General features: G+C 39.6%; 1 protein-coding gene across 6 annotated transcripts in view; it reads left to right on the top strand.

The window, feature by feature from the left end:
* LOC104691261 (integrator complex subunit 6-like) overlaps nucleotides 1–25931 on the top strand; it is a 40440-nt gene that overhangs the window by 9498 nt on the left and 5011 nt on the right. For 3 of the 6 annotated variants that reach the window (XR_005604680.1, XR_005604681.1, XM_039571960.1), the window contains exons 3-13: nucleotides 8904–9053; nucleotides 9471–9560; nucleotides 9876–10059; nucleotides 10949–11077; nucleotides 12944–13107; nucleotides 14208–14360; nucleotides 15956–16088; nucleotides 21969–22063; nucleotides 22822–22932; nucleotides 24587–24802; nucleotides 25303–25426. Coding sequence is in view for 4 of the 6 variants with exons in the window: in XM_039571960.1 (XP_039427894.1) it covers nucleotides 8904–9053; nucleotides 9471–9560; nucleotides 9876–10059; nucleotides 10949–11077; nucleotides 12944–13107; nucleotides 14208–14360; nucleotides 15956–16088; nucleotides 21969–22063; nucleotides 22822–22932; nucleotides 24587–24802; nucleotides 25303–25426 (1549 nt within the window). In the remaining 2 variants the exon portion in view is untranslated. Of the gene's footprint in view, nucleotides 1–8903; nucleotides 9054–9470; nucleotides 9561–9875; nucleotides 10060–10948; nucleotides 11078–12943; nucleotides 13108–14207; nucleotides 14361–15955; nucleotides 16089–16284; nucleotides 16366–21968; nucleotides 22064–22821; nucleotides 22933–24586; nucleotides 24803–25302; nucleotides 25427–25931 lie in introns of those variants that run through there. The other 3 variants (XM_039571961.1, XM_039571962.1, XM_039571963.1) reach the window with 3 other exon arrangements.

Here is a 25931-nt window from a genome sequence, read left to right on the forward strand (position 1 = left end):
TTTTCTATCTCACAATTTACCCAGTTATGATTCTTTCCTTGTGTATATATGCAAATGTCAGGATAAGCAGCATTACATTTGTTTAATGTTTTTCTAGACTAAAAAATCTAACAGTTCAGAATTCCTTAATTTTTCTTTTTAAAGATGAGGCAATTGTTGATTTGTCCGTGTTCTCACAGATGCTTTTAAAGTCTTAAATGTGTGAAATAGTATTCTAAAAAGTAAGAATCTTGGTAAGATGGATGTTGTCGAGCAATTAATTGGACAGAAAACAAAGATCTACAGTGTGGTTAAGCTGGTGTTGCTATGCTCTGCTTCTAGGTGAGAATAATGCATTAGCACTGGTCTTCATAGTGTGTTAATGGTGCAGCCAGTGAGTTTTGATTTAAAAAAATAAAAAGTTAAGCTCTGCTTTGTGGGTGAATATGCATCTGTTGAGGCAGAACACTTGGTGCCTTTAGCTGCTGCCAGGCCTCCCAGTGGTGCTCCCAGGCTGGGATGTGATGGGACCAGGGCTGGATCGAGACCATGTGCCCTGCACTCAGAGGGCCTGGCCTGGGGGAGCCTTCTATAATCAAAAGAGCTTAAGCTCAGATAGTTCGATCCAGATGGCTCTTGCATTATAAAGAAATCCAGCCTTGCCATCATCTGAAATAAAAATCTGACCAATAGTAATGCTCCCAAAGCCACCAATGTATTTTTGGCTGTATCAGGGTGAAGGTGAAGTTATTTGCTAGGCTGGCTAGTTGGTATTTCAGTGAGTATATGAATTTAATGGTCATCTAAAGTATTTCTTTTCCTCAGGAGTGCCTTGACCAGCATTTCAGACATGAATTGAGGAAAGCTGTTGTTTAGATGACGACTTCTAGACTACTTCTTCTTGAGTTTTAAAGTAAATTCACAATACCTATTGCACCTTGGTGTGCTGCTCTAGTTTGTGATGTGCTTTTTGAAGGAAGGAAGAAGGAACGTGGCAGTTTTCAAAATAAACATGAATCATACTGCGTTGTTTCAGCTCTGTGCTGAAAAGCTAGAGTATCATCAGTAATGCTCTTCCTCTTGATTTCCAGAAACGGGCAGTGAAGAATCCCTTGTGCTGATAGAACCTACTGTGTAACCTCTTAGCTGTTGCCTTTATTCCTTGCAACTTTTCCAGCCGTGCTGAGTGTAGGAAGGGACCAGGAGTAGGACAGAGCTGGGGCTGACTGGTACTGAAAGTGTATTTGAGAGGCTGAAAGAGCAACAGGCACTGTATCTGAAAATGTTTGATTGAAGCCTCCACATTTCAGCAGTTGCCCTCTCTACAGTGTTTGGATAAGATGCACCCATAATGGTATTTCTGAAATGACTGCTATGCTGCTGAACAGGAGCATGGAGACTCTTGTTATGCTTACTGTGCTAAGGTTGCAAACTGTGATTAACTACTTCTGTGTTCCCTCTCCATTAAGCTGTTATGTGAAATGTAGCTTGTTCTGGTTCTGCTCTGTACTGAAATATCCTGGCTTCTCCAGTGTTCTCATAAATAGGTGCTTTTTTTAACTAGATAGTGTTTTTCTGTTTAAATAAGAATGCTTTTTGGAACAGGGTGGTACCATGATCTCCTTGGTATTTTATACTTTCCTTTCTTCATGTGTTTCCTTTTATCCTTGTGCAGGAACAATTTTATACTTTCCTTTCTTCATGTGTTTCCTTTTATCCTTGTGCAATGAGAGTAACTGTCAAAATACATGAAATACTGTTGACCAAAAAGCTAAATCCAGAGATGGATTGAAGCAGGAGCAGCAGGTAATAAATAAAAAGGTAATGTAGGCTTTTTTCTTTCTGCTTGGCATTGATTATTATCCCTTGGTTCCAAGCAGTTTCTAGCTTTGAGTTGTTCATACAGCATGTGCATTTGGCATTCCTACAGGAGAAGGTGCTGCTTCTCTCTAAGTGCTCATATTAACAAAAGGCCCCAGTACTCATTTTGTAACTGGAGCTGCTAGTGTTTTAGGGGTGCTAGGCTTAAAGATTGTTTGAGTTGTGCTTACATAAACATCTTGAATTCTTCTTGAAGGAAGAGCGTTTCTATATCTTATTTAATGGTGAAGTCATCTTGAAAGGACAGTGAACTGCATGGTGTAAGTTTGACTGTGTTTATTTGGGTTTTTTTATTTTAAGGTTTCATGGAGAAATACTTCTTTCTATACAAGATGAAATCTTTTTTGTGTGTAGCTGACTGCCTGTAATAAAAACTGGCACTTAACATAACTGTGCTAGAAGGCAGTTTTGATCTTGTTCACATTTGCTAATGTGCTTTAGAAAACCAATTGGTTTGATCTGTCTTTAGAAATTTTTTAGTGTGATGGGTGCAGGTACAGGAGAGTTCAGCTAAGATGTGTAATTGAAGGAGATCTCCTGGGCATCTCAGTAGACACTGTAGCACTTCCTTGGAGTGCAAGGTCTGGAGTGCTTTGAGGGGAAGTGAGTGGTGAGTGTCCAGGAGGGGCGATAGTGTGGCTGTTGTCTCCGAAGGGACAGCTGCCCTGTCTGCACGCACTACCCACGGGCCTGGAGGTGCATGACACCTTCCCTGCACTGTTTCCAGCTGTGTAGGGAAAAATAGTGTGGGTGAGGGGAGGAGAGATTCTGTGTTATCAAGGCATATAGTGTCTCAGAGAACAAGGAAGAACTGTGGTACCTGGAGCTGGATGGAATAGAGGGGTGTGCAAAGTGACAGCTTTCTGCTAAAAATCTGGTGTCAGAGTGTATCAGCAGTGTGGGATCAAAGGAATCATTTACTCCAGTGTCTTCTTTTTTTAAGATGTGATTTTTTCTAAAGATGTTTTAAAGCAGTTTATGCTTCTCTGGTCTCTTGGAGACATTTTATGTATATTAAATGTCTGTGATGTTTTATTTGACTGGAGATTAAGTGCTTTTTAAAAAAACTAAATTTTCAAAAAGTCCCCTTGGGATTTAAAGAAACACTTTTGATGGATAGTTTTCAGTTTGAGTATCCTACAAAAGCAGCAGAAATAACTTCACAGGAAGAAACAATTAACTTACTATTCACAATACTTAGCCATAACACACTGACCCAGTGCTCACTAGTTCTGATGTAAGGAGGGCCAAGTGATGCTTTTTTGTAGACTCTTCACTGTACTTGACTGTTCTCTGGGAATATCGAGGGAGTAGTTGAAACCTGTGAATTGGTTACCTGCTAGAATACTCCTCAGATAAGAACTGAGAAGGAGGGTCTTTGTTAGGCAGGTCTCATAGCAGACAGCAATATACACCTGCTGGAGCCACCAGTGAGCCCTGGCTGCTCCCTGCATTCAGCACTGCCCCAGTGATAAGCTGATTTCAGACCTGTGTGCCAGGATCGTTCTGTGCTGGAGGTGTGCTGATCTCAGATATGGGAGGTGGGTGTTGTGCTGCTCTCCTGTGCCAAGAACAAAAAATAATTAATCTTGTGAGTTTCTTTGCTAAGGGCTGTTTGATGCTGTGCAGTGACAGGACTGGTGTATTGCATGGAACAAACTAGAGAGTAGAGGTGCTGAAACGAGAGAAGAGTTCTCCTGAAGCCAAAGTTATGGAAAACCTGAGAGCTCTGCTGCCTCAAAAATGGCATTCATAAGTATTTGGAGGGGAGTCAATGTCTGTAAGTATCTCTTAGAGCTGTTTTTCTGCCCCATTTGCATGGACAAACTTTTGTGAGGATGAAATTAGTAGGTGATTAGTAGGTCATATGATTTTGAGTTGTTTTAGGACATGAAAAATATTAAATAAAAATGTATATGGTGTTCGTAGTGTAGTCAGTGCCTTTCTTCTCCTGTGTGCTGTTTTTAGCTAGCAAATCCTTGAACAACAAATAAAGCACATGGGGGTAGTGTGGGCATTGACTGTTCTATATTGACTGGCTGTTCTGTACTGACAAGCAGCTTTACCCTGTCCTTCATGGGCAGGGGGACACATGGTGCCAGCACCTCTCCCTCTCCCTGTTTGCTGAGTTTTATTGTAGCAGAACTGGGGTGACCAAGACAGTCTTTTCTTGCTAAAACTCCTGTCCCAAAGTTGCTGAAGCTCAGGCAGGGAAGCTCAAGGCTACGTAGGAGGTTATTCCCTGCTGCAGAACCCACTGAGCAGTGCTGGGACTGGGTTGAGGAGATTACAAAGAGGTGAAGATACTTCGGCATTTGGGAAGCAGCCTGTTGCATCGTAGGGTGTCCAAAAGAATAATTCACTTCTGTACAAAAGAAACACCTGCTTGACTTTGACTCAGATGTGAGCAGGTCTGAGTTGGGATTGTGTGTACAGTCACCAGTGAACAGAAAGGTAATTTTAAAATGATTGATTCTGCTGATTTGGGAGGCAAAATGCTCTGCTGGTTTCACTGTCTTCCTACAGTACTTGGAAATTCCATAGCAGAAGTGGTTTCAGATTTCAACAGCTGGAAGTTTTTTTTTCTTACCTTATTTTTTCCTAATGATTGCCACTGATAAGCCAGGATGATGCCACAGGCATGTTGTCCTGAGGTATTCTTTTTTCCTAAGATGGGTGCATTTAATAATAGCTTGAATTATCGAGAAACTTAAATACTTCAAACAAGTTGTAACATCTGAAATGCAGTTGTTCTTTCCAGGGAAACATTAGCAGAACTCTTAAAATCTGTGTGTTTGACTAAATATTGAGTACTTACCGTAACACAGGCTGCTGTGATTGGCATGCAGGATTGCAAATTGTCTTCTTGGGAGATTATTTTTAGTAATGTTGCGGTTTTGGAACCAGATCTGAAAGCAGTCCAGTGAACAATAAGCTCTACAGGTCAGTCTTACGGTATTGCTTATTAGAAGCCCTAAACATGAAGACTTGCAGCCTCAAAAGCACCATGTCCCTGGACTTCATGAAGCTGATGAAACTGGGAACTGCTTTGGACCTGGAATTCTTGTGCTCTAATGCCCAGCCTTTGGCTCTGCCTCTTTTTTTGCCAGCTGACCAAACTGTGCCAAGTAATAGTTGGAAAGAATGAAAGAAAAAAAGCACAGCACCAATCAAAGCCAGAACAAACCAACAATGAACCAATAAAAAATCTACAGTATGACCAGTAAACCCAATGGTTAAGCAGAAATCTCAGTAGCTGAGATTTCAAGATATGTGTGACATGTATTCAAAACTTGGTACTGTTTTACTTGTACTTCAATATTGCTCCCTTTTATATGATAAAGGTGGGGTGGAGCGGTTTGGTTTTGGTTTTTAACTTCCACTACAGCATTGTATAAGATTTTCTTTCTAGTCTCTTGCAACTAAAATCTTCTTTCTCTTAAGTCTTGAAGGTCTTTTTAAGCTACCAACTCTGACCAAGATTTTCTTTTGCTGCTCAACTCTGTTGTTTTGATGTTCAGTTAGTCCTGACGCTGATTGGTGTAAATAAGGCCTCCTTTTCTTCGCTGGATTTTTCGCCTTGGTGTTTGAATTCTTGTTAATCTGGGCCTTTCTCCTGCCGAAATAAGCTGTTTTGACCTTACCTGCTTCTTGAAGCAGCTCAAATACTTCTGTAGCTGTGTGGTGAAATAGAGCAGGGCATGGATTTGTCTGAAAACTAAGTCACCAGAGAAGAATGTTACTTTTTAAGTATGTTATTTCTTGTCAGCATGATTTGCTCGCAAAGGCTGAAGCCAGGAGCCAGGAAGGTGGTGTGATGCTTCCAAATCTTTGGGTGTTTTGTAGGATGGTATCCAAAGCTTGCAGAGGGCCAAATGACACTGCATTTTTTCCTGTTGTTGGCATAAGCAAAGAGGGTGAGATTTTTTTATTTGAGTACTTGTTTTTTCCTAGCTATCTTTGAAAGTCTTTTGGTATGTGTTTAGAGTCTAAAATTATTTGTTCATATAAATTACCAAAGGAAAGGCCAGTAACATACTGGCGAGGTAAGGGCTGCTCAGATTGCTGTTAATAAATTCTGGGCATAAAAGTGACTAAGTTGGAATATAATATTGAAGATTAGAGGAAACTACTCTCACTGTTCAAATTGGTTCATAAACAACTGAAATAACTAATATTCAGTTCCGACTTCTTAGTTAGTGACCTGTAGAGGATACATAGTTTTGTGGAATATGTTTGTGTTTGGTTCTTTAAGGTTGCGAGGTTTTGGTTGGGGTTTTTTTGGTCATTAGTGTTTCTGGTGGCAAATAGAGCCAGTGTTTTTTTTGTAAGCAGCGTTAGTGGTAGTATTTTGAATTTAGGAAAAAATATTATTTAATCACTTTAATGTGAATTCACTGCATATCTGCTCTGGGTACTTGACTCTGTTTTTCCCTAAGAATGTTCCTACTGTATATATGGAAAGGAGAATGTACAGGTTTCTTTGGGGCTAGAGTTTCTGTCCTTGAAGTACATACATGTTTCATTATATTCATTGGCTTGAGTCTTTTCTGGAGAAAAACATTTTACAGAAATAGACCTTCTTGTCATTGATGTGTTTTTGATTCAAGAATCTTTTTTTGAGGATAAGGTAGAGAATGTAGTACATTAACTAGTCAGACTTTTAGTTAGAGCTGGATATGGAAATCTTGAATTTGCTGCTCTTGTTTCCATAATGAGAAGTTCTTCCATTCTACTCTGTTTATTTCAAAGATACAGTTCTCCTTGGCTTTATCTTTGAAGATCCTGTGAGAGCTGTAAGATGAAAAATAGTTTTCTTGGACAGCCAACCATTGGTGATCAGCTGCTCCTTGTACCTTCAGCTTCCCTGCTTATGCCTGGGGAAATGGTACATATTTTATTTTGCAGGCAGTTGACCACACTGCAGTGAGATCAAACAGAGAGCTGGAAGCTGAGCAAACATTTTCACAATGGGAAAATAGCAGAATCTCCAAATATCAGTGAAGACTCTTACTGTTTATTTTATAAAGAATACTCTTAAATTCATTGGAGTTCAAATCAAGAAGTGTACACTGGAAATACTGTTTCCTTTGTAAATGTTTTGTTCCTCCCTTCCCCCCCCCCCCCGTGCTTTTGTAACAATGTAACTCAGATGGTCTTTGCTGGAAAACACTTCTTGAACTCCAGCGTGGCTGTTCCCAAGAAGCTGGCCTCATTGATGGGTGCTTCTGTGAGACAAAAGAGAGCAGTCTCACCTACATGTACGGGTCAGTAGAATTCAGACAAAACAATTTTGGTAATTGTTCGCTTAAATTGTTTAAGGGAAGCTTTTTTAGGAATAAGACAAATCATCTTGTTGGGATTTGGTGCTATTTCACTCGGGAAAACTACCATTAACTAAGTCACTTCTACTCCAAAACAGTGACCCTGTGCTTGCACTTCATTTTTGCCTTGAGCTGACCACAGGTGTGGGGGGTTGCTGTGGTACTGCTGATGAGATGCTATATTTTAAGTTGTGGTGTTGTGTGTGTGTTGATGGTGTTTTATTGAGAATTATCTGGTTCTTTTGAGCTTCCAGGGCAGTTTAATCATAAAGCCGAACCAGTCCTGCTGAAAGTCTTGTTCTTTCTTTGCCCCACTGCAGAGTTCTCTCTCTTGTATCCCTTGCATTAATCTCAAGCTTGAAGGAATGGTTAAGGGAGCTAAACTTGACCAAAATGCTTTTGTTGTATTGTGTTATGATAATTCTCCATTCTGGAAAGAAGCCCACCCAGCTTAGGCTTGTCAACTCAGCCGAAGTATTGATCATCACAAGTCCTTTCTACTCAGTTCTTACATTCTTTTACAGCTCGGAACATGTCTATCCTAAGACCATTTACAGAGCCCTCAGTGTGTACTAAAGGTTGGCAATAGGATATAGCTGCTTTAAAAAGCACGGGAGAATCCTGTCCTCTCATGTTCTTGCACAGCTTGGCACAATCAGCAGGTGGTTGCTGCTGAGCTTAGTGCACAGGGAGGAGAACCTGTTTCACCTGGAGGATGTGTTGCTCAGAGTTTGTCCCAGCAAAGTCAGGCTGTCTGAAATGATCCTCTCCGTGTCTATGTAGCTGGGATTCCTGGGGGAGCACGGCAATGTCTCTGGTGCCAGATGATAGTGAGCCTGGGTGAATAACTCCTTGCTTGCTGCAGGAGCGGTTTGGAGAGTGGTGTAATAGCAAGGCTGAGAGTTGTGGGAATATCTGGGATTTTCCAAGCTTTGGTTGTTTTAGCTGAGGCATCTTTAAATCCTATACCAATTCTCTGTGAGCTGGTCTTTTCTAAAATAACTTCCCAACTGTGCAGCAAGCCACTTTTAAGGGGAAGGGAATGTGAATCATACCTGTTGGGCCTGCTTACCAGAGGGTCCAGAGTGCTTGGTTGGACTGATCCATCCTCATCACTTGCTGTTCCTTTGATCCCTAGGCTTTGTCAGCAATAACTTTTTTAAAGATCTCCAAAATTTTAAGGTGTTACACTGAGACACTCTGAACAGTGATTTGATTCTTACATAGGGTGTTTGCAGCCACTCCTTTCTTTCCTTCCAGCCTTAATTTATGGAAGGAAGGACAAAAGGGGAATGGGTGCATGCCAGAAGAGGCAGTGACATTATGCTGCTTTTATCTTGGTTTTACCTTTGCTGTTACTTTGGCAGCTGCATTTCTGATTTCCAAAATGGGCAGTTACTCCTAAAAAAACTTTCACGTGCTAAATCCAAATACTTCTATTAACAGCATCATCTCTACAGCAGTTTTCATGGTAATGCAAAGTTTTTCCAGTGTTTGGCAGTGTATGTGTTTCTCGAGTCTCCCATTGTAGGTGTAACCATGTTTCACATCAAGTTGTGCATACCTGGATTAGGTGTGTGCAGCATGTAAATGGTGCAGTGCATCCGTTAATCAGGAATAGAATTAATTTTTGTTGGGAAGAGAGATAAATGCCAGCTTGCAGTTGATTGCAGTTTGCTGCTAGAATAACTAATAAGCTTTTTTTGTTTTATGTAACAGGCTGGATGGAAGGAAAACCACGCAACATTCATGAATGAACTGAAAAACCTTCAGGCTTCAGGACTAACAACACTTGGTCAGGCACTCAGGTCATCGTTTGACTTGTTAAATCTCAATAGATTAGTGTCTGGAATAGACAATTATGGACAGGTAACAAATCTATTTATAGTCTTCTGTCTTTTATATTTCTATGTTTTTTGAAATGATAGTTGGTGAGGGATTTTGGTGGTAAAAGTTTGGTTTTACATTTAACTTTCTTTTTTACTGTTGGATAGCTCTGTGTAGCTTGAACTGGCCACTTATTATGGCCACTGAAAACACTCTGGAAAATGCTGGCATTTTTTTCCTTACTGAACTACAAAGAAGCAGAGTATAAATGTCCCAACTATAGACACACGAGAGTAGCCCATCTTGTGTAGTTCTGTGTGGTTCCACACCTATTAAAAAAATAACAGGATTATTTTGAAAGATTGCTTATCTTACTGTTTATTTTATAATGGCAAAAATACAAGCCTCTAAGCCTGTGTGTTAAGGTTGCTCTTAGCATTCTTGTGCTTTTGTCTGTAGGGAAGGAATCCATTCTTTTTGGAGCCATCTATTTTGATTACCATCACAGACGGAAACAAACTGACAAATACAGCTGGAGTCCAAGAGGAGGTAAACTTGCATTCAGTCCTTTCAAGTTATGATTGTGCAAGTTGGTGCTACACTGAGATGAATATTAATTGGTTCTTTCCTGCTAATCGGACTTCTTCGTCGTTGACCTGTTTTTAGAGAAACTAGAAACCAGCTATCCTGTCACTGCTCAGCCCCTGAATTCATAGTCTGTAAAGGTTTTGAGATGAGAACTTCAGATAAATTAGTGGGTTGGAGTGAAATTGGTCTTTTACAGATAAATGAATGAATTTGGATATGATATTTTTAGATGGTTTGTCAAATACAGGAAAATACTCTTAAATCTTTTTTTACCAGCTTCATCTTCCATTGAATTCTCCTTTGCCTGGAAGTGAACTAACCAAAGAACCATTCCGTTGGGATCAAAGGCTGTTTGCTCTGGTACTGCGTTTGCCAGGAGCTGCATCTGCTGAACCAGAGCAGCTTGGGAGTGTGCCTACTGATGAATCTGCTATCACACAGATGTGCGAGGTTACGGGAGGTAACTGGATGCTTTTTTGCTTTGCTTCACATTTGGCATTTGCCTTGAAATATTTCTTTTCCTTTAATTCACCTTCACCTCTTCCTGTTTTCTCTCTCTGAATTACTCAGTGTCCATGTCAATCCATGTGGTGCTTTCTTGGATTCTAGTAGCACAGGAGAACTTTAAAATAAAGCAGTATTCCTATTTCAGATCTAGATGTGAGAGCATTTTCTAAATGCAGTAGGAGGTTTTGGAAAATTCCTATGGTTATTCTGGAGGTTGTCTTTGCTCATCATGAGGTTTGGTGGGGGTTTTTTTGTCTTTGTGGTTTTTTTGTTTTGTTTTGTTTGTTTTTGGTTTTTTGTTTGGTTTTTTTAAAATTTTTTTCTAAGTGTTGAATTGAGCAGGACTGCTATTAGTGAGATGTTAATTCTGCTGCGGGGCCGATAAGCTAAATTTAATCTTAAAATAATTCATTCTGGAGCCTATTGCTTGATATGTTGATCAGATTTTTTTTTTTTTTTAATTGGTGCTTGGAGAAATTGTTGTGTTAGGAGGAGGAGGTTTGGGTAGACAAAAGCAGATAGATTACACAGTCTTGGTGACATCAGGCCTTCCTAAGGGCCTCCGTAAACTTGGCCTTGGTCCAGCCTGATGAAGTCTTAATGGCCTCATTTAGTAACAAGTAAAATCTCAGCAGGTTGTGGGGTTTTGGTGCTTTTTCTTGGTTGTATTGCATTTGCAAAGTATTTTGCCTTTTACATAAACTCGTACAGTGTTTATTGCTATTATTTTGGATAAAATTGCAAGCCTTGGCAGCCTGACTTAGGTAATAAAACATCTTCCTTAAGTAAGATAACTCAAAACTTACTTTTCTATTTCCCCATGTAATTTCTCTCTTTCATAGGTCGTTCGTACTGCGTTCGGACACAAAGAATGTTGAATCAATGTTTAGAATCTTTAGTTCAAAAAGTCCAAAGTGGAGTTGTTATTAACTTTGAGAAGTCAGGACCAGACCCAGCTCCTATTGGAGAAGGTACAGTGATTGTTGGGTTCCACCCCCCCCTCCCCGCCAACGTTTAAGACAAAATGTTTTGTTTGTATGTTAATGTCGTTAAGTGTCCTCCATGTCCTTCCTGCCAGCTTTTCCCTGTAGTGTACAGGATGCATCTTTTACAAGTGTTAGTGTTTGATCCTTCCTAAGTTAAATGATGCCGTATGTCTGCACATGCTTGTATGGATCATCTAGTGCTGGCTGGCTCTGTGTCACTCCTTTTACCTCTTTTTGGATGGCTGAGGAAAGTGAATGTTTGCAGGAAGCATTTAAGTTTGAATTACAGTGTTGTCAAGACTGTACTTAAAATAATTAAATCTAGCGGTAGTGTATTTAAACACTTAAACATCTCTAAAGCAATCTCAATGCTTAATTTTCTGTACATTTTCATTCTGCTAATTGATCACAGAACAGTAAGTTTCAGGTGAATGTTCTTAGCCGCGAGTGAAAAACTGTGCAAAGAACAAGGAATTACTTTGCTCCCTGTGAGTTGAGTGCATAAAAGGAAAGAGGAAAGTGCATTCCAAATATGAAGCAGTTCTTCAGATTTGCAGAAGTTCATGGCTTAAAGGAAGAGGAGGGGGCTGACCAGTTCCAATTTAGGAAGTTAGGATCCTGGAATATCAGAAAACATAATAACGTTTAGCATCACCTGAACATTTTAGCAAAGCCAGCTTTATTCCTGCTTTCATTCTAGAATCAGCTTTTTCTGTGTTTGTTTTCTCCTTTTGCTTATTTAAATGTCATTTTATTGGAAGGCTTTCCTATAACACTGTGCTGGACAGCACAGCAGCAAATTCCCAAGTCTCTGGTGGCTCAAATGTTCTCTCCTATGTGGCAAAACGACTGGTGAAATTTGGGGCGTTCTTTTGTTCATTTTTGTCACATTTGAATGGTGATGGACTATGGATATGAATGTTTAAAAATGTCAAGACTTCTCATCTGTATGGGAATTGAAAAAGTCCTAAACTAGAGAGAAATACAATAGGATTTACCCAAGCTGTAAAAATCATTGTTTTTATAATGCAGAGAAACCAAACTGATGTATCGCTGAAATATGGTTTCCACAGTATTACTGGCCAGTTCTTTAAAGCAAGGAAAACTAGTAATGTAAAGTCTTTTTAAAACAGGGAAGATTGTTTAAGTGGGTGATCTCTGCTGTGCTGTTTGCTTTGCCAAGCAGTCTTTGAAAACTGATGGTTACATCTGTAGTGCTACAAAGTTCTTTGTCCTCATCGTGCAGGGGTGTCAGTGGTGGTGTGCTGCAGTGGGCTGGCAGGGAGCACTGGCCTTTGCAGCAGGCTGTGGGGTTTAAGTGATCTGTGAATGGCTGTAATTAAAAATTTGGCAAAAGCTGCCTCCTGCAAGATGCACCCAACTTCTCCAAGGAATTTTGCTCTTTCAGTTTCCACTAGTGGCAGCATCAGTCAGTGAGCATTGCAGCCCATGTAGAAAAGTAAATGCCAATTCTCAGCTTTTCCAGGTGCAGCAGAACCAGCAGCAGTAGCTTGGTGCTGCCTGTGGGAGCTGTTTCAGACACTGAGCTTAAGCAAATACATTCTTCCATAATATGTGAGTATGCCTTGCTGCACTCACTGTGTAATGGCTGTGCAACAGGAGCAGAAGGGAGATCAGGGCAAATGTTGTAATTGTTTCTCAGATGATTTTGTGATACACCTGGATGCTCAGGTTATTTCAGCCTCTGGTGTAAAGATCTGTATGTCTTTGGAACAAGAGTAATGAAATGCCTTACTGGCTGCTAATACAGAAATTTTGCTAGCAGACAAATGCATGCATGTAGCTTTTCATTTTCTTTTTGTTTGTTATTTTGCTTTGTTTAAATTTTAGATGGACTTGTTGATTCATCCAGGCCCATCAATTCATTTGCTTCTCAGCCGTGGCATAGTTGTCATAAACTCATTTATGTACGGCCTAACCCTAAAACGGGTGTTCCTGTGGGGCATTGGCCAATCCCAGAATCTTTTTGGCCTGATCAGAATTCACCAACACTGGTAAGTAAAATAAGAACTGAAAAAAGGATTCTGCACTAACAGTTGAACAGACTGAAAATAGATAATGGATAGAGTAGTTTTTACTTTCTCTGTTTATAATATGATGTGACTTTGCTTTAGAAGGTTAAAACTGTTTTTAACAGAGTGGTATAATCTAATGTGGATACTGTAACCTGTGACATTTCTTGTATCCAGAAAGTTCACTTCCATATGGTTAGTTAATTTGTTGAATGGTTTTTAAAGGTTATAAAATTGAACTGTAAGTACTTCATGTACCACAAATCATAGTGAGCCTATTAAATTTTAATCAAAGCTTTATAAAATTCATTTACATGGAAAAAGGAGTATTTGTTTTTGAAAGAAGATCAACCATGGGGTTTTTTTTCTTAGTGTTACTTCATGTGTGAACTCTTCTTTCACTAGCAGGAAGAATTAAAACTGAAACAGAAGAGCTACTCCCTGCAGAAAATGAGAAAACAGTATTAATGTCTCGTTTTCTTACTGACATGATCATACATTTGGCATGCCTTACTAGCCTTTCTAAACATCTCTCTTTTGTTAGGCATATTCTGTTCCTGCACTTTGCAAGTGCACAAGGTACTGTCTGTCCATTCCCCTTGCTCCCACTTCCTGATTAAAGAGGGTTAAAAAACCCCCAGAGATTTGTAGAGAATTCTTCGAGAGATTATTTGTGAATTGAGTGCAGTCTCACATCTGTTTTTCTGTGAACATCAAGCTGGGAAGAAGAGTTGAAGTTTCCTTTAAACCTCTCTTTGTTGTTGTAGCCTGATTGACATGAAGGCTTTTAAATATCAGGATAAATAATGGCATATTAACCATGTTTTTCAGTTGGTGGGAAGAGTGTATCAGTGTGTGAGCATTTTTTTTCAGTTAGAGAAATATTTAGTTAATCTATATTCTGTTATGGGAGCTTGTATTTTATTCTCTTCAAAGGAGTATTGTGAAAATGGAGTGTTTTAAGACTTGCAGGATAGTAAAATACTGGCTTTAGGATGTTTTTAAGAGAATTGGTTTGTTTACCATAGATATGTGAAAATTGATACCCTTTTGAAAATTGATACTCTTTTTCCCCCTTTCAGCCTCCGCGCACAGCTCACCCTGTGGTGAGGTTCTCCTGTGTGGATTGTGAGCCCATGGTCATAGACAAGCTTCCTTTTGACAAGTATGAGCTTGAGCCTTCACCCCTCACCCAGTACATCTTGGAACGAAAGTCTCCCCATACCTGCTGGCAGGTACTTGCCCTTTATTTGATTCTAGAAATGTAATGGGTAATCTGAGGTACTTCAGTCTTTGCAAGCCTGGAGAATTGAGGTCTGGTTCAAACTCTGCAGCAGATGAGAAGAAACATGTCAAGGTTTCACTTACCTCCTTTCTAAGAGAATTACCAGGAGTCAGAATGAGTGTTCCCTCCACAGGCTTTGTAATCTCATTTAATTCTCTTTCTAGGTCCACCTCATTTTGCTAAGAAATATGCCTCCCAGGTTCCATTTTTGGCTAAATTGAAATTCTCCGTAGGCTTCCATTTGCTTACAGGGAAAACCCAGCACTAGTTTCCATCATGTTACCTAATGAACAGATGCAAATCATTTTCCCCAGATGGTTGAAGCTGCTAATGGGAAATGAATGGAAACTGTTGATCCTGTTGACTAGATTGGCCTTGAAGAGGTTGAAGTTCTGTTGCTGAAATCCTTTGTCACATGCTCCTTTTGTAATTTTTTATAAGTTTCTATGTCCTCTGTAAAATAAGGCTCCCTTCTTAGTGGTGTTCTTTTAAATAATAGCTTAATGTGTACACCAGGAGTATGCTTAGTATGATACTTTAGCTGGAAAGGTGAACTTGGAGGTGTCTCTGGTTTTGTATCCCTAATAAATACTACAACTTAGTTGAAAAAATGACATGCATATTCAGAAGAAAAATTAAAGTTACTTTAAAAAAACTAATTTCAAAAAGTTCATTTAAACATTAATAGGTACATTATTTGCCTGAGTTACTAAAATTACTCTGCTGTTTTTCAAAACTGCTTTTCCTCTCCCAGCTACACATCAGACTCTTACAAATCAGAGAAATAGGCTCATTGTCATAGAAACCATGTAACAAACCCAGTTCCTTATGCCCCAAAAAACCAGAGGATAACCACTTGCTATTTGCTGCAAGGTTTATTTTTTTCTAGGAAAACTATTTTTGACTTAGATGTGGGTTATTTTGCTTGCCTCAGTCAAGAATATCTACCATTTTTATCCTGTTGTAATACTGTTTACATGTATTGCTTTTCAGGGTTAATACCCTCATATATGTGCACTTAAAAAAATAAAGTCAATTTTAAGAATGTTGGCTCGGGGCATAATCAAGATGTTTCTTGTTTGTTTGTGGTTGGTTGTTTTGTTTAATTTCTATGCTTAAAAACATTTTGCATTTCTTTTTATCAGTGTTGTAAATATTAGTTGTGCTATTTTTGAGTCAGCAGACTAATTTCAAATAGCTTGTTTATTTAACATTCCTTCAACAGATGTACCCTAACCTATTCTAAATCATTGGAAAAACTCTTCAGGGCATCACTTCACAGTAGTTTCACTAAAGCAATAAAGATTACTCTGTGAAGAGCATTTCCACACTCACTGGGCATACACTAAATGTTGCATGTCTCAGTTTTGTGACTAGGGAATGTAAGTCCATTCTCAGCCCTGATGTGTTCAGGTTTGTCTGTTCTTGATAATTTACTGTCTTAATGCAGTTGGGTTCAGATTGATTTGAATTTTTAAATGCCCCATGCTTAATGTTCTTCACCTTCTTCATTCTAATACAGTGATCTCTCTTATTCTTTGTCAGGTATTTGTGAGTAGCAGTGGAAAATACAGCGAACTTGGCCACCCGTTTGGGTATTTAAAAGCAAGCACTACTTTAACCTGTGTAAACCTCTTTGTGATGCCTTACAACTACCCTGTTTTACTTCCATTGTTAGGTAGGTAACACATCTGCATTGGACTGCCAGTGCAGCTGCTTCAGAGTTAAAGCAAAACAATAATGGTTGGTGTTCTGCCTTAGTTTGAGACGTTATAAAATAATGGAGCTCAGAGAGTAGAGAATGTTGCAAACTCTTTTGAAATACTTTGGGAGGAGAGGATTTTCATACCCCCTCTCCCTTTTTTTCTCTCCAGCAGAGGAGGAGAGCTACCTGCTTCCAGTGCATGTTTGATGCTGTTCACCTCCTAGACACGTAGCCTCTTCCTTTACCTGGAGTAAGCTTCAACCTCCATTCTTTTCCCTCATTTAGGGTGTGGTGTATCCAGGTTTTGCGGTTGCTCTTGTAGCAACCTATTTTTTACTGGAAGATGAGATGCAGTGTTTGTCACGGGTGTTGGGAAGAGGGATTTCCCTAATGCAGTTTAGAGCAGTAAGAAGGAATTGTGCAGTCAAACAGTCTGCATTTCTTCCCTGCCCAAAGGAACAGGTTTTGTTTTTGTTTTTTTACTCCCACAATGAAATTACTTTCTACGGAAAAATGATATGAAAAGGTGCTATACGAGTAAGTGCCACAGTAGTTGTGGTTGGTAGAGATCTGGCATAAAGGTAATGGCAGAGAGGAGTTTCCAGGGTGCCACTAACCCTTTCAGCTGCAGATGCTGCAAGGCTTTTTTGTTCTAGTTTTTTGTGGGTGTGTTCAGTGATACAGAAGAACAGTGATCAAGAGAATTAACATTGAGTCTTACTGTCTTACACAGGATTTTTCCATTCATTTCTAGGAAAAAACAGAACATAATTCAGGAATGCTTTTTCATGATCCTGGTCATAACCAAAAAAGAAGAAACTTGTGCTTGCTGATAATGTGTCTTTCATAATAAGTTATCTATGTAGCCTGATAATTGTCCCAAAGTGTGCAAGAAGGGTGAGAGTTTCTGTGACTTTGTGGTTCCTGAAATACTGCAGCAGATCCACTAGCTGAAAAGCCATCACTGATCCTAAATTAATTTCCCTGTTTGTTTTGATGTTGACATTTGCAGTTCTGCTGTGTCTTTCGTGGTAGCTCTTGTCTTCCCCCTGCCTTTTTTTTACAGGGGTGTAAAGCTCTTCCTTCTCTTTGAGGAAAGGCACTTTTCAGTGTATGTAGTGCTTATTCTGCAGTTTACTCACCTGGTAATCCCACTTCTTATATTTCCGAAGGCTCTTCAGAGGAAAATGCAGAGGTTCCACATTGCCCGAGATACAAAGTAGACGTTTTCTTGACGGCATGAATCCCATGCATTCCATATTGTTCACACAAACACACATAGTGTTACCTTCAGATCTCCTACATGGACTTGATCTTTGGTCTCTAAGGCATGGTGGAATTAAGTTCTGTGGAGTATACATTCAACACAAAAGTAGATCTGGGCCCTTTTCTACTTAGCAGTACAGAAAATGAGTGAGATGATAAGCAGCATGCCTGGTAAATTATTTGTAGATGTTTTTAATAATACTGCCTCTGTATTTGGCTCTGTAGGTGGGTAGGAGCACTCCCCGTGTCTCCCTTCATATGTACCAGTAGTGGGTACTGATGGTTCAGCAGAGGACTGATTTGAGTGTGTAAAACCAGTTTTTCATTATTCTCACCCAGATTTAAAAGGATGTGAGAACTCCCAAGACCAGGAGAAGTCTGCTCCATTCAGCCGCTACCTGCCATATTGGTGCATCAGTGCGGCTCTAGTGGCTCCTGCGCTACTGGTAGAATATTGTGTTGGAGGACTGGTTGGGACAGTACCATGGATAATCTCTGTTCCTTCTGGTGACTCTTTCAAAGACAAAACCACTTTACAACTGTGTATTTGTACTGTATTATCAAATGTGTTCAACCTTATAAACAGTTAGTAAGATGCTTCTGAATTTTTTTGCTTGCATTATTTTTTCCTCCTGCATTCCTGAACAGGGGAAGTCTTAATTCTCTTTTTGAAAAATAGTGTAAGACAGCCCTAAAAACAGGTAAGATAGGTAGGGATGAGGCAGCTTGCAGGTGATACTCGAGCAAACTGAAATGAGTTGTAATGGTCCTTGGCTGAAGGAGGTAAATTGTACCACATCCTATAGCTTTGGTGATTTTATGTCTTGGTTTCTGCAAGAGTGGATTTGGGCATGTTGTAGCTTCTCCTGGCTTTTAACTTACAGAGCATGTGTTCAGGAGCTTTGTAAGGGAAAGGAGCCAATTAATAGGACTTGGTTAAAACAGTGAAGCCCCACAGTCCGTGTGTTAATGGAGTCATGCACTGTGTTTGGTTGTCTGACAAAAACGCTGGTCTCTGGTCCTCTTACAGTGGTGATGGATAATGTGGGATGTGCAGCTGGAGCTGAGCAGCTCCAGTTTGCTCTCAGAAAGCTAGAGAGAATCCTGACTAATTTGGTGGTGGTTTGCTCCCAGGACTGACGAGGTGCAGTTCTTTCTGTTCAGTGGGAGGCTGCTGAAGGCAGAGCTTTTTGCAGGCAGTTGCTGACGTGCTTCAATGCTGAATTCCAGGCCCATGGATGATAGGAATTTCCTCTTGAAGGATTGTTGCAAAGCAGTTGTACTTCAGGTGCTGTTGTTTAAAAACATTTGTACAGCCAAGTTTGTGAAGCAGAAGTCAAAGGAGGGGTTTTAGGGAGAGCTAAGTAAAGACGAGGTATATTTCTAAATGCCTCTGCCTTGCCTGAGATGTTTCCTTGGCTCCTTTTAGCTGCATAGGTGGGAGGGCAAGCACTGCTGGTTAGTAGGAGTGACTGTTCATTGGAAGTGTCAGCAGAAGCAGCAGTGAAACAGCCAGGTGGGGAATGCCTTGAGAAGGTGGTTAATACCCTTTTTCTGTGGGTCTAAATATGCCACAAGATGAGCATTTAGAAAATGTCTGCCTGTGAAGGACTGCAGCATGGACAGTTTCGTTTGTTGCTTTTACAGGCTCTGTGAGAGAACCTGCAAGTAATGGTGTTATATTTTGGAAACTAAGGGCTGTGTTCTCACCAGTGTGTACACAGCCTGCTGTGGCTCTGGGAGGGAGAGTCAAATACATTTTGATACATTTTATATCAATGGAGAAACAGTGACACAAAATACTGTTCTTGGTTAATGATGGATGCTATTTTCCATTGCAGTGCCTTATTTTTGGTTAGATGATTTGCAGGGAAGGATACTCTTTTCTGTGAATGTAGAATCATGAATCGAGGAGTATATCTATTAGTGCATAATTAGGAGAATTACAGGAGTCAACAGGGAATGGTGATGTACTTGCTCAGGTGGAATTTAATGTGAGTGGTGATTAAAAAAAACCTGTTAAGTTTTACTTTGGGTTACATGGTGCATGAACTGTTGTAATTTAGGCTCCAGTTGAACTACTGAAATTACATGCTGACTCTTCTCTCTCTCATGCTCTATTTTTTCTTAACTGTTCACTGATCTTAAAAGGTGCATCCAGCCCCCTTCTATAGTACTGGGTGTTAAAGGTGTGTATTATTGTCCTGTTTGTCATGGTTTGGTTGTTTTGTACGTTAATCTGAAGTGGATAAAGACTGCAATACAGTTTTTGGTTAACTGGTCTGTGTGGTTTTACCCAATCTCTTGAGTTATTACAGCTTGCAGCCCTTTCCTAATGGTTTTTAATACCATGCTCCCAATTATACAGTGCTTTTAGCTTGCTCTGAGTTCAGAAGTAAAAAGAATTCTGCATTAATTCTGGATTTCTGGACTATACAGAAATTAGTATCTGAAAATAATTAGGTAGAAGTGAAACTGAATTATGTAAGGATTTTTTCAATATTTTTTGATTTTTATCTACAAAAGCTTGGGGTTTAATCTGTGAAAGACATAGTTAACTGGATTATTGTTAGTTTGCTTATTTGTATAAATCATCATGTGCAGCCCAGGGCACAGGGGAAGAAGTGCCTTTCAAGTGCCTGTGTTGCAATCTGCTGACAGTGTGTGTATCAAACTCTTGAGCTAGAGGCAGGTAAGATGCTGATGGTGAAGTTCGCTTTGAAACTTGTGGCTGTGTTTACCACCCTTTCAAGAGGGTGGCAGTTCCTGCAGTGAGTTTGTGCTGTGGGGAGACTCTTTAATTTTAAACAGACAAATCTTAGCTGAAGCTCTGCATAGGTTTGAGAACTTTTTCCTTTGATAGAAGTGATCAGGAAGGTGCTTTTGCTTTTGGTGTCTGGGAGTAGAGCTGTGCTGTGGATGGGGACTCCCAGCTGGCTGAGCTGAGGAGTAGCTGTGCCATGTCACAGTGCCTGTGTGCAGTTGATGGTACAACCTCACAGTGCAGCGAGACACTGAGTGCTGCAAGACAAGTGCTGGTAAGGGGTTTAAGGTTCAAGCTGTACTCAACCAACTCATAGACTGTAAAATATTAGGACATACTATAATACTGAACATCTTGCTTTTTAGGGTTTTTTTAATGTTGACTTTTGAGAGAGGGGTGTAGTTTAACTTGCATTTTGCTACAAAAATGTAATAGGTTTATGAGATAAGAATGGATGTTAATTTTTATTTGCCATATGTCATGATATCATCCCACATTCGTTTGGATAATAGAGCTAAGCTTGAAGTATATTGAGATTTCAAATGAAATTTTGATTTGTCCTCTTAAACTCCAGCCCACTTTCTTCAGGCCAGGGAAGAGAAAAAGTAGCATTTGTAGTGTGGTTTTTATATGTAATGCAGAATTAATTTAGATGGGAAAATACCTGTAATTGAGTGGGGTTTGTCTATGAGAACTTGGGAAGTATTATCATAACATCTGTTCAATTTATGCAGAGTACTATGCAAGTCAAATTTTCTTCTCCAAATATACCTGAAAACTCAGTGTGGAGAAAACAATTACCTTGTTGCATCTGTCTTTCGCACACCCTTTTCCATGCATCTCTGTCTCCTGCAGCTCTCCCCAGTTAATTTTTAGACATCCCTTTCTCCAGACCTGCATATCCTTCCATTAGCCTCACTTTGCCAGCACTAAGAAGTGCCAACACTACTAAGAAGAATCTTTATTTCAGTGGATAATTCAAGATTTCAAATAGTAAATTGCAGGATGCTGTGTTTGGTGTAGAGACCACGGCCACAGTTCATAGTGTGCACAGCAAATAGGTCCACACTTCACCTCAGTGATTCCTAAAAGACCAGGTGTACACCTGTAGTGAGCAAAGTGCTACTAAAACAGTACCCAAAGGAAAGAAATTCTGGTTGCCACTCTCTTAAAGGGCAGCAGTTTTTGTAGCTAATTTCTGTCTCGTCTGCACCTGTAGGAGACTTTGCTGCCCTGGCATGCCCAGGTGCTGTGGCTGGAGGTAACCCCTTCTCTGCCAGGTGCAGCTGCTGCTGTTGGCAGCAGTTCAGCAGAGCTGGCCAGAAGGATTCCCTGATTGGATTTTTTTAGTTTTTCCCTTTGATGCTAAAGAATATTTTTACTGGAGACGAGAATTCATCATACAGGTTGAACAGAAGAAAGCTGGTTTGAAAATGGAAATTGAACCAAATTAATGTTGTTTGATTTAATCAGATACAGGGACTCCCTGATGTGCAAGAGAGAGGCAAGGGAGGTGAAACTCTTTTAACAGGTGGATCTGTTGCACCTTCCATGCTTCTGGTAGTTGTGTGCACTTTTCAAGTCTGATGTACCTTGTAAGTTTGCTTGTAATGGGGTCTTGCTCTGGATTGCCTACTGCAGCTAGGTCTGGGGATTCCCAATCCTTCACACCTAAGATTAAGAGCAGTTTTTGGGGGGAAGCCCCATTGGGAGATGGGTGGAGGGAGAAAACAGGGGGAAATCTGGCACGTACGATTTTGGACAAAGTTAAAGGTCTGGGACTGTATAAATGACACCTTCTTTTGTTGTTTTCCTTGTTGCAGATGACTTGTTTAAGGTTCACAAACTAAAGCCAAATCTGAAGTGGCGACAGGCTTTTGACAACTACCTAAAAACAATGCCTCCTTACTACTTACTGGTATGTTCTTCTTCTCATCTCATCCTCCAGGGTACAGTGGCTGGTGTGACCAGAGTCCTTTGCATCACACCTCTTCCTAGTAAATTTTTTTTTTTAATTTAATTATAATGGCTTTTTAGGTAGTTAACATTCTGCCTTTCAGAGGTATGTAGATTAGAGCAAACATTTTTAAGAATTAAAAAAATTTGTAGAAATACTAAGTAGTAGTAGTTATGTTAAGATACTAAGTGTTTAATAAATGTGTTTTCTGATCATTAAATATTAAATGAGTTTTGATCAAAAATACTTCAGAATGTTCAGAGAAACCAAATTTAGCATTATTTTTGTAACTGGATAAGGAAAATGCAGATTAGTTTGTTTATTAATGTGGGTGAAATGCTAGATCTTGGGAAGCTGATACTGACTGGACCAAATGAAGGGTGGGGGGAGGCACTGTGTCACCTTTTACGTGTAGCTTGGACAATGCACCTCAATATGGACTTGCATCATCCCGGCTATTCTGGACCTGAGCCTTTGAGTGGAAATTGCCAGCGGCACCACGCTGTGTGGTGTCTTGGTGATGTGGCATAATGTCCATTGTGAGCTAGTTAGACACCAAACTCATGTCACACGTTATCTGAATAGACTTGAATTTTAGTGGCCAAAAGTGGAAAAGCTAGAGCACTAATCTATGTGCCTTAGCTTCCTATAATTGAGCTTATAAATTTCTTTTTTAAATATTTATTCTCTTACTATTGTGTATTTTGTTTTCCTTATAGCCATTAAAGAAAGCCCTAAGGATGATGGGAGCTCCAAATCTGATATCAGATAATTTAGATTGTGGACTTAGTTACAGTGTTATCTCTTACCTTAAAAAACTCAGCCAACAGGTAGTATTGATAAAACCTTTGCAATTAGAAGTGCGTTGATTATTTAGTTTGTGGTAATCTCATTATAAAACAGTTAATCCCTGTGGGAGTTCATATGGGTGTGCAGCATATATTATAATTGAAGATTGGTGAGCATTTCTCTGCAAATATGGATGAATCCAGTGTGATTCTATAGCCAGTGGTTGTGCCTTCTGTAAGTGGGGGAGAGGAATGCAAAGGAAACCTCTTCAGCTATACTTTAAATGCTAGACCTTAAACTCCAAAGATAATCACTAATTGGATTTATGGCTGCTCTTGCCATTTTTCTTCACAGCTGAAGTCAGAGGCTTGCTTTCAGCCTCATGTTCATTTCCACGTGTCCCTTGGCAATGTGTATTTTCCCAAAAAAAGTGTGTTCTTGTCCATGGGGAATAAAATCATAGTTCAAGCTTTATATCTGAGCCTCCTGTTTCCTTCAGGTCAAAGTCATTCTATGTGTTAAGTGTGACCTGGTGGGAAATAGTCTTACATATCTTTTTCTCTTTGCCAAGACTGCCATTCCAGGTGTAAGGGCCTGGAAGCTCTTCCTTCTTAGCATGAGGGGCTCTTACAGCAGTAGTTGAATATCTAGAAGGCAGTGGGGAAGCAGTGCAGCCTTTTACAAAACAAAAATCCTCCGCCTTAAAGAAGGCACAAAATACATCCCAAAGCCTCTGAAAAACTGAGCATCTACTAGACATAAAACTTCCTGTGGTATTTTGGTAATCTAGTGATATGCAAATTCGTATTATTTATCTGCACTATGGAGTTGGAATTACTTGAGATGGCTGCTGTGGCTCTCACATTCTCAGCACATGGAACAGTTTGAATCTGTGGAATGCATTATAAACTCCTGTATAGGCACAGGCAATTCCAGAATTCTGCTGTGCTTCTGCTGTCCTTAAATTCAGTTTCCCACAGATAATGAAGCAAACTCTGCAGAGGAGGAGCTCTGGGGGAAGTGGGTTGCAATCACAGTGGGTTTTGGGGTTTTGGTTGGTTGGGTGTTTTTTTTTTCCTTTGGACGTATTACTAGTGGGTAAAATAAAACTTAACTCTGAATACAGTTAGAGCTTAATACAGTAAAATTCTCTGTAGCTATAATAAGAAATCTGTGCTAATTGGAGAAGTGATACATTTTTAGAAATTGACTCATAAACCAGATTTCTTTTACAACTTTTCCCCCTGTATTGTTACAAACATACAGGGCAAACCTTAGTTCATAGGTTTCTTCAAAAATAAACTGAAATTATATTACTACATCTGAATAATACTGTTGGTTTAGATGCAACTTTATTGTAACCTAAGGCATCCTACCTTCCATTTTGGTTTTTCTTTCCCTTTAAAGATGGTTCTTCAGGGACACAAGAGAGTCACAGACTTCCAGCAAAATCAGGGATATTCACAGACCTCCTACTGGCATATAAATTTAGATACACTGGCTAAATATTTTTCCATATGCTAGCACATTAGGATTTCTTTATGCTTGAGATCTAATCTATGTAATCCAATACATCCCTGGGTAGGTAGTTGGGAACTAAATTTGTAGTTTAATTCTGCTAATGTACTGTGTGTTTTGTACTGGAAATGTGCAATGCCTGCTGATTCTTTAACTCACGGTGTGATTCCATTTTAGACAAAAATAGAATCGGAACGGATAATAGGTTCAGTGGGTAAGAAAGTTCCACAAGAAATTGGAATAAAAGTGAAAAATCACTCCAGTGGCCTCTCCTTGGTACACAGTAGGGATTTTAAACAACTGCTGCAAGGGATCACTGGAGAATCTCCACTGAGACTATCGGAAATAAATGTTAAAGAATTTGCTGGATTCCACATAGGACTTTTAAACAAGGTAAACAGCATTGTGATCTTGCATGACTAAGCAGTTAATCTCATCTGTTTTAAACAAGTAACTTCTATGTGTAGAAGTAACTATGTTACTACTTAGTGTAGAAGGAAGTACCTTCACTGAAGTGGGATGAGTACAGCATAGACATAAAGAGGGAGAAGAATAAATGCAATTTTTTTGCATTTGATTTTGGGACACTGTTTGAAATCCCCATGGTAGTAAACAAAAATTACTGTGCTTTAAGTGCCAGTCTCTGCAAAAGACAGCTATTGTTGTTCATCCATGAATTAACATGCTTACTCTTAATGGAGCTGAAGGCACTAATGCTGAATAAGGTCATGTTGAAAAGACAGCCACTGAGCTTGTTGTAGCCCGTTACAAAGGTCTAAACTTTCTTAAGAATATTTTTTAATAGTTAATGTTATTACAGTTCATAGTGGAATTTCTCCATGCACGAGAACTGATGGATTAACTGAAAGTTACGTATTTTGTTACAAAACTAGGATTTGAAGCCACAGGCATTCAGAAATGCATATGATATTCCTCGTCGCAGTCTTCTAGACCAGCTAACAAGAATGAGAACCAATCTTCTGAAAACACACAGGCTTATCTTGGGACAGGATGAAGGTAAGGAGTCACAGTTCTTCATTAACAGTTTGAAGAGAATACAGCTATTTTTGTTACTTCCTTAAGGCAGTGTTTTTTGTCTCTAGTGTGGGAGCAGAAGTAGCCATTGCATCTCTTGCTACGTCAGACAGTGTCATTTTCTTGACTCTGAAGGGGAAGGAAGGAAATTTTTGCCTTCTGTCATGCAAGATGTCGTGCTTGCTTTGAAATTTAAATATAAGTTTCATGGGAGAGCTTTCGCATTCACCAGGGTTCAGCATAAAGTGATGGGGGCTTAAGGCAGAGAGGAGCTCTCTTTGTTTTTTGTGAGGTGCTGGTGGTCTAAAGATGCAGTTGTCAGCATAGAAATTAACGTTGCTTATTTTTTATTCTTCTGCCAGTTAAGCTCAGTTCTTGCCAGGCTTATTTCCACAATTGTAATCTTCTGCTCTTCCTTTGTAGTGAAGAGAAGTAGTCAGTTCTAGTTCTTAAATGCTAACACTTGGAATTGAGGTGTGTGAAGTTT

This window comes from Corvus cornix, chromosome 4A (assembly GCF_000738735.6).
Source record: "Corvus cornix cornix isolate S_Up_H32 chromosome 4A, ASM73873v5, whole genome shotgun sequence".
NCBI classification, from domain to species: Eukaryota; Metazoa; Chordata; class Aves; order Passeriformes; family Corvidae; genus Corvus; species Corvus cornix.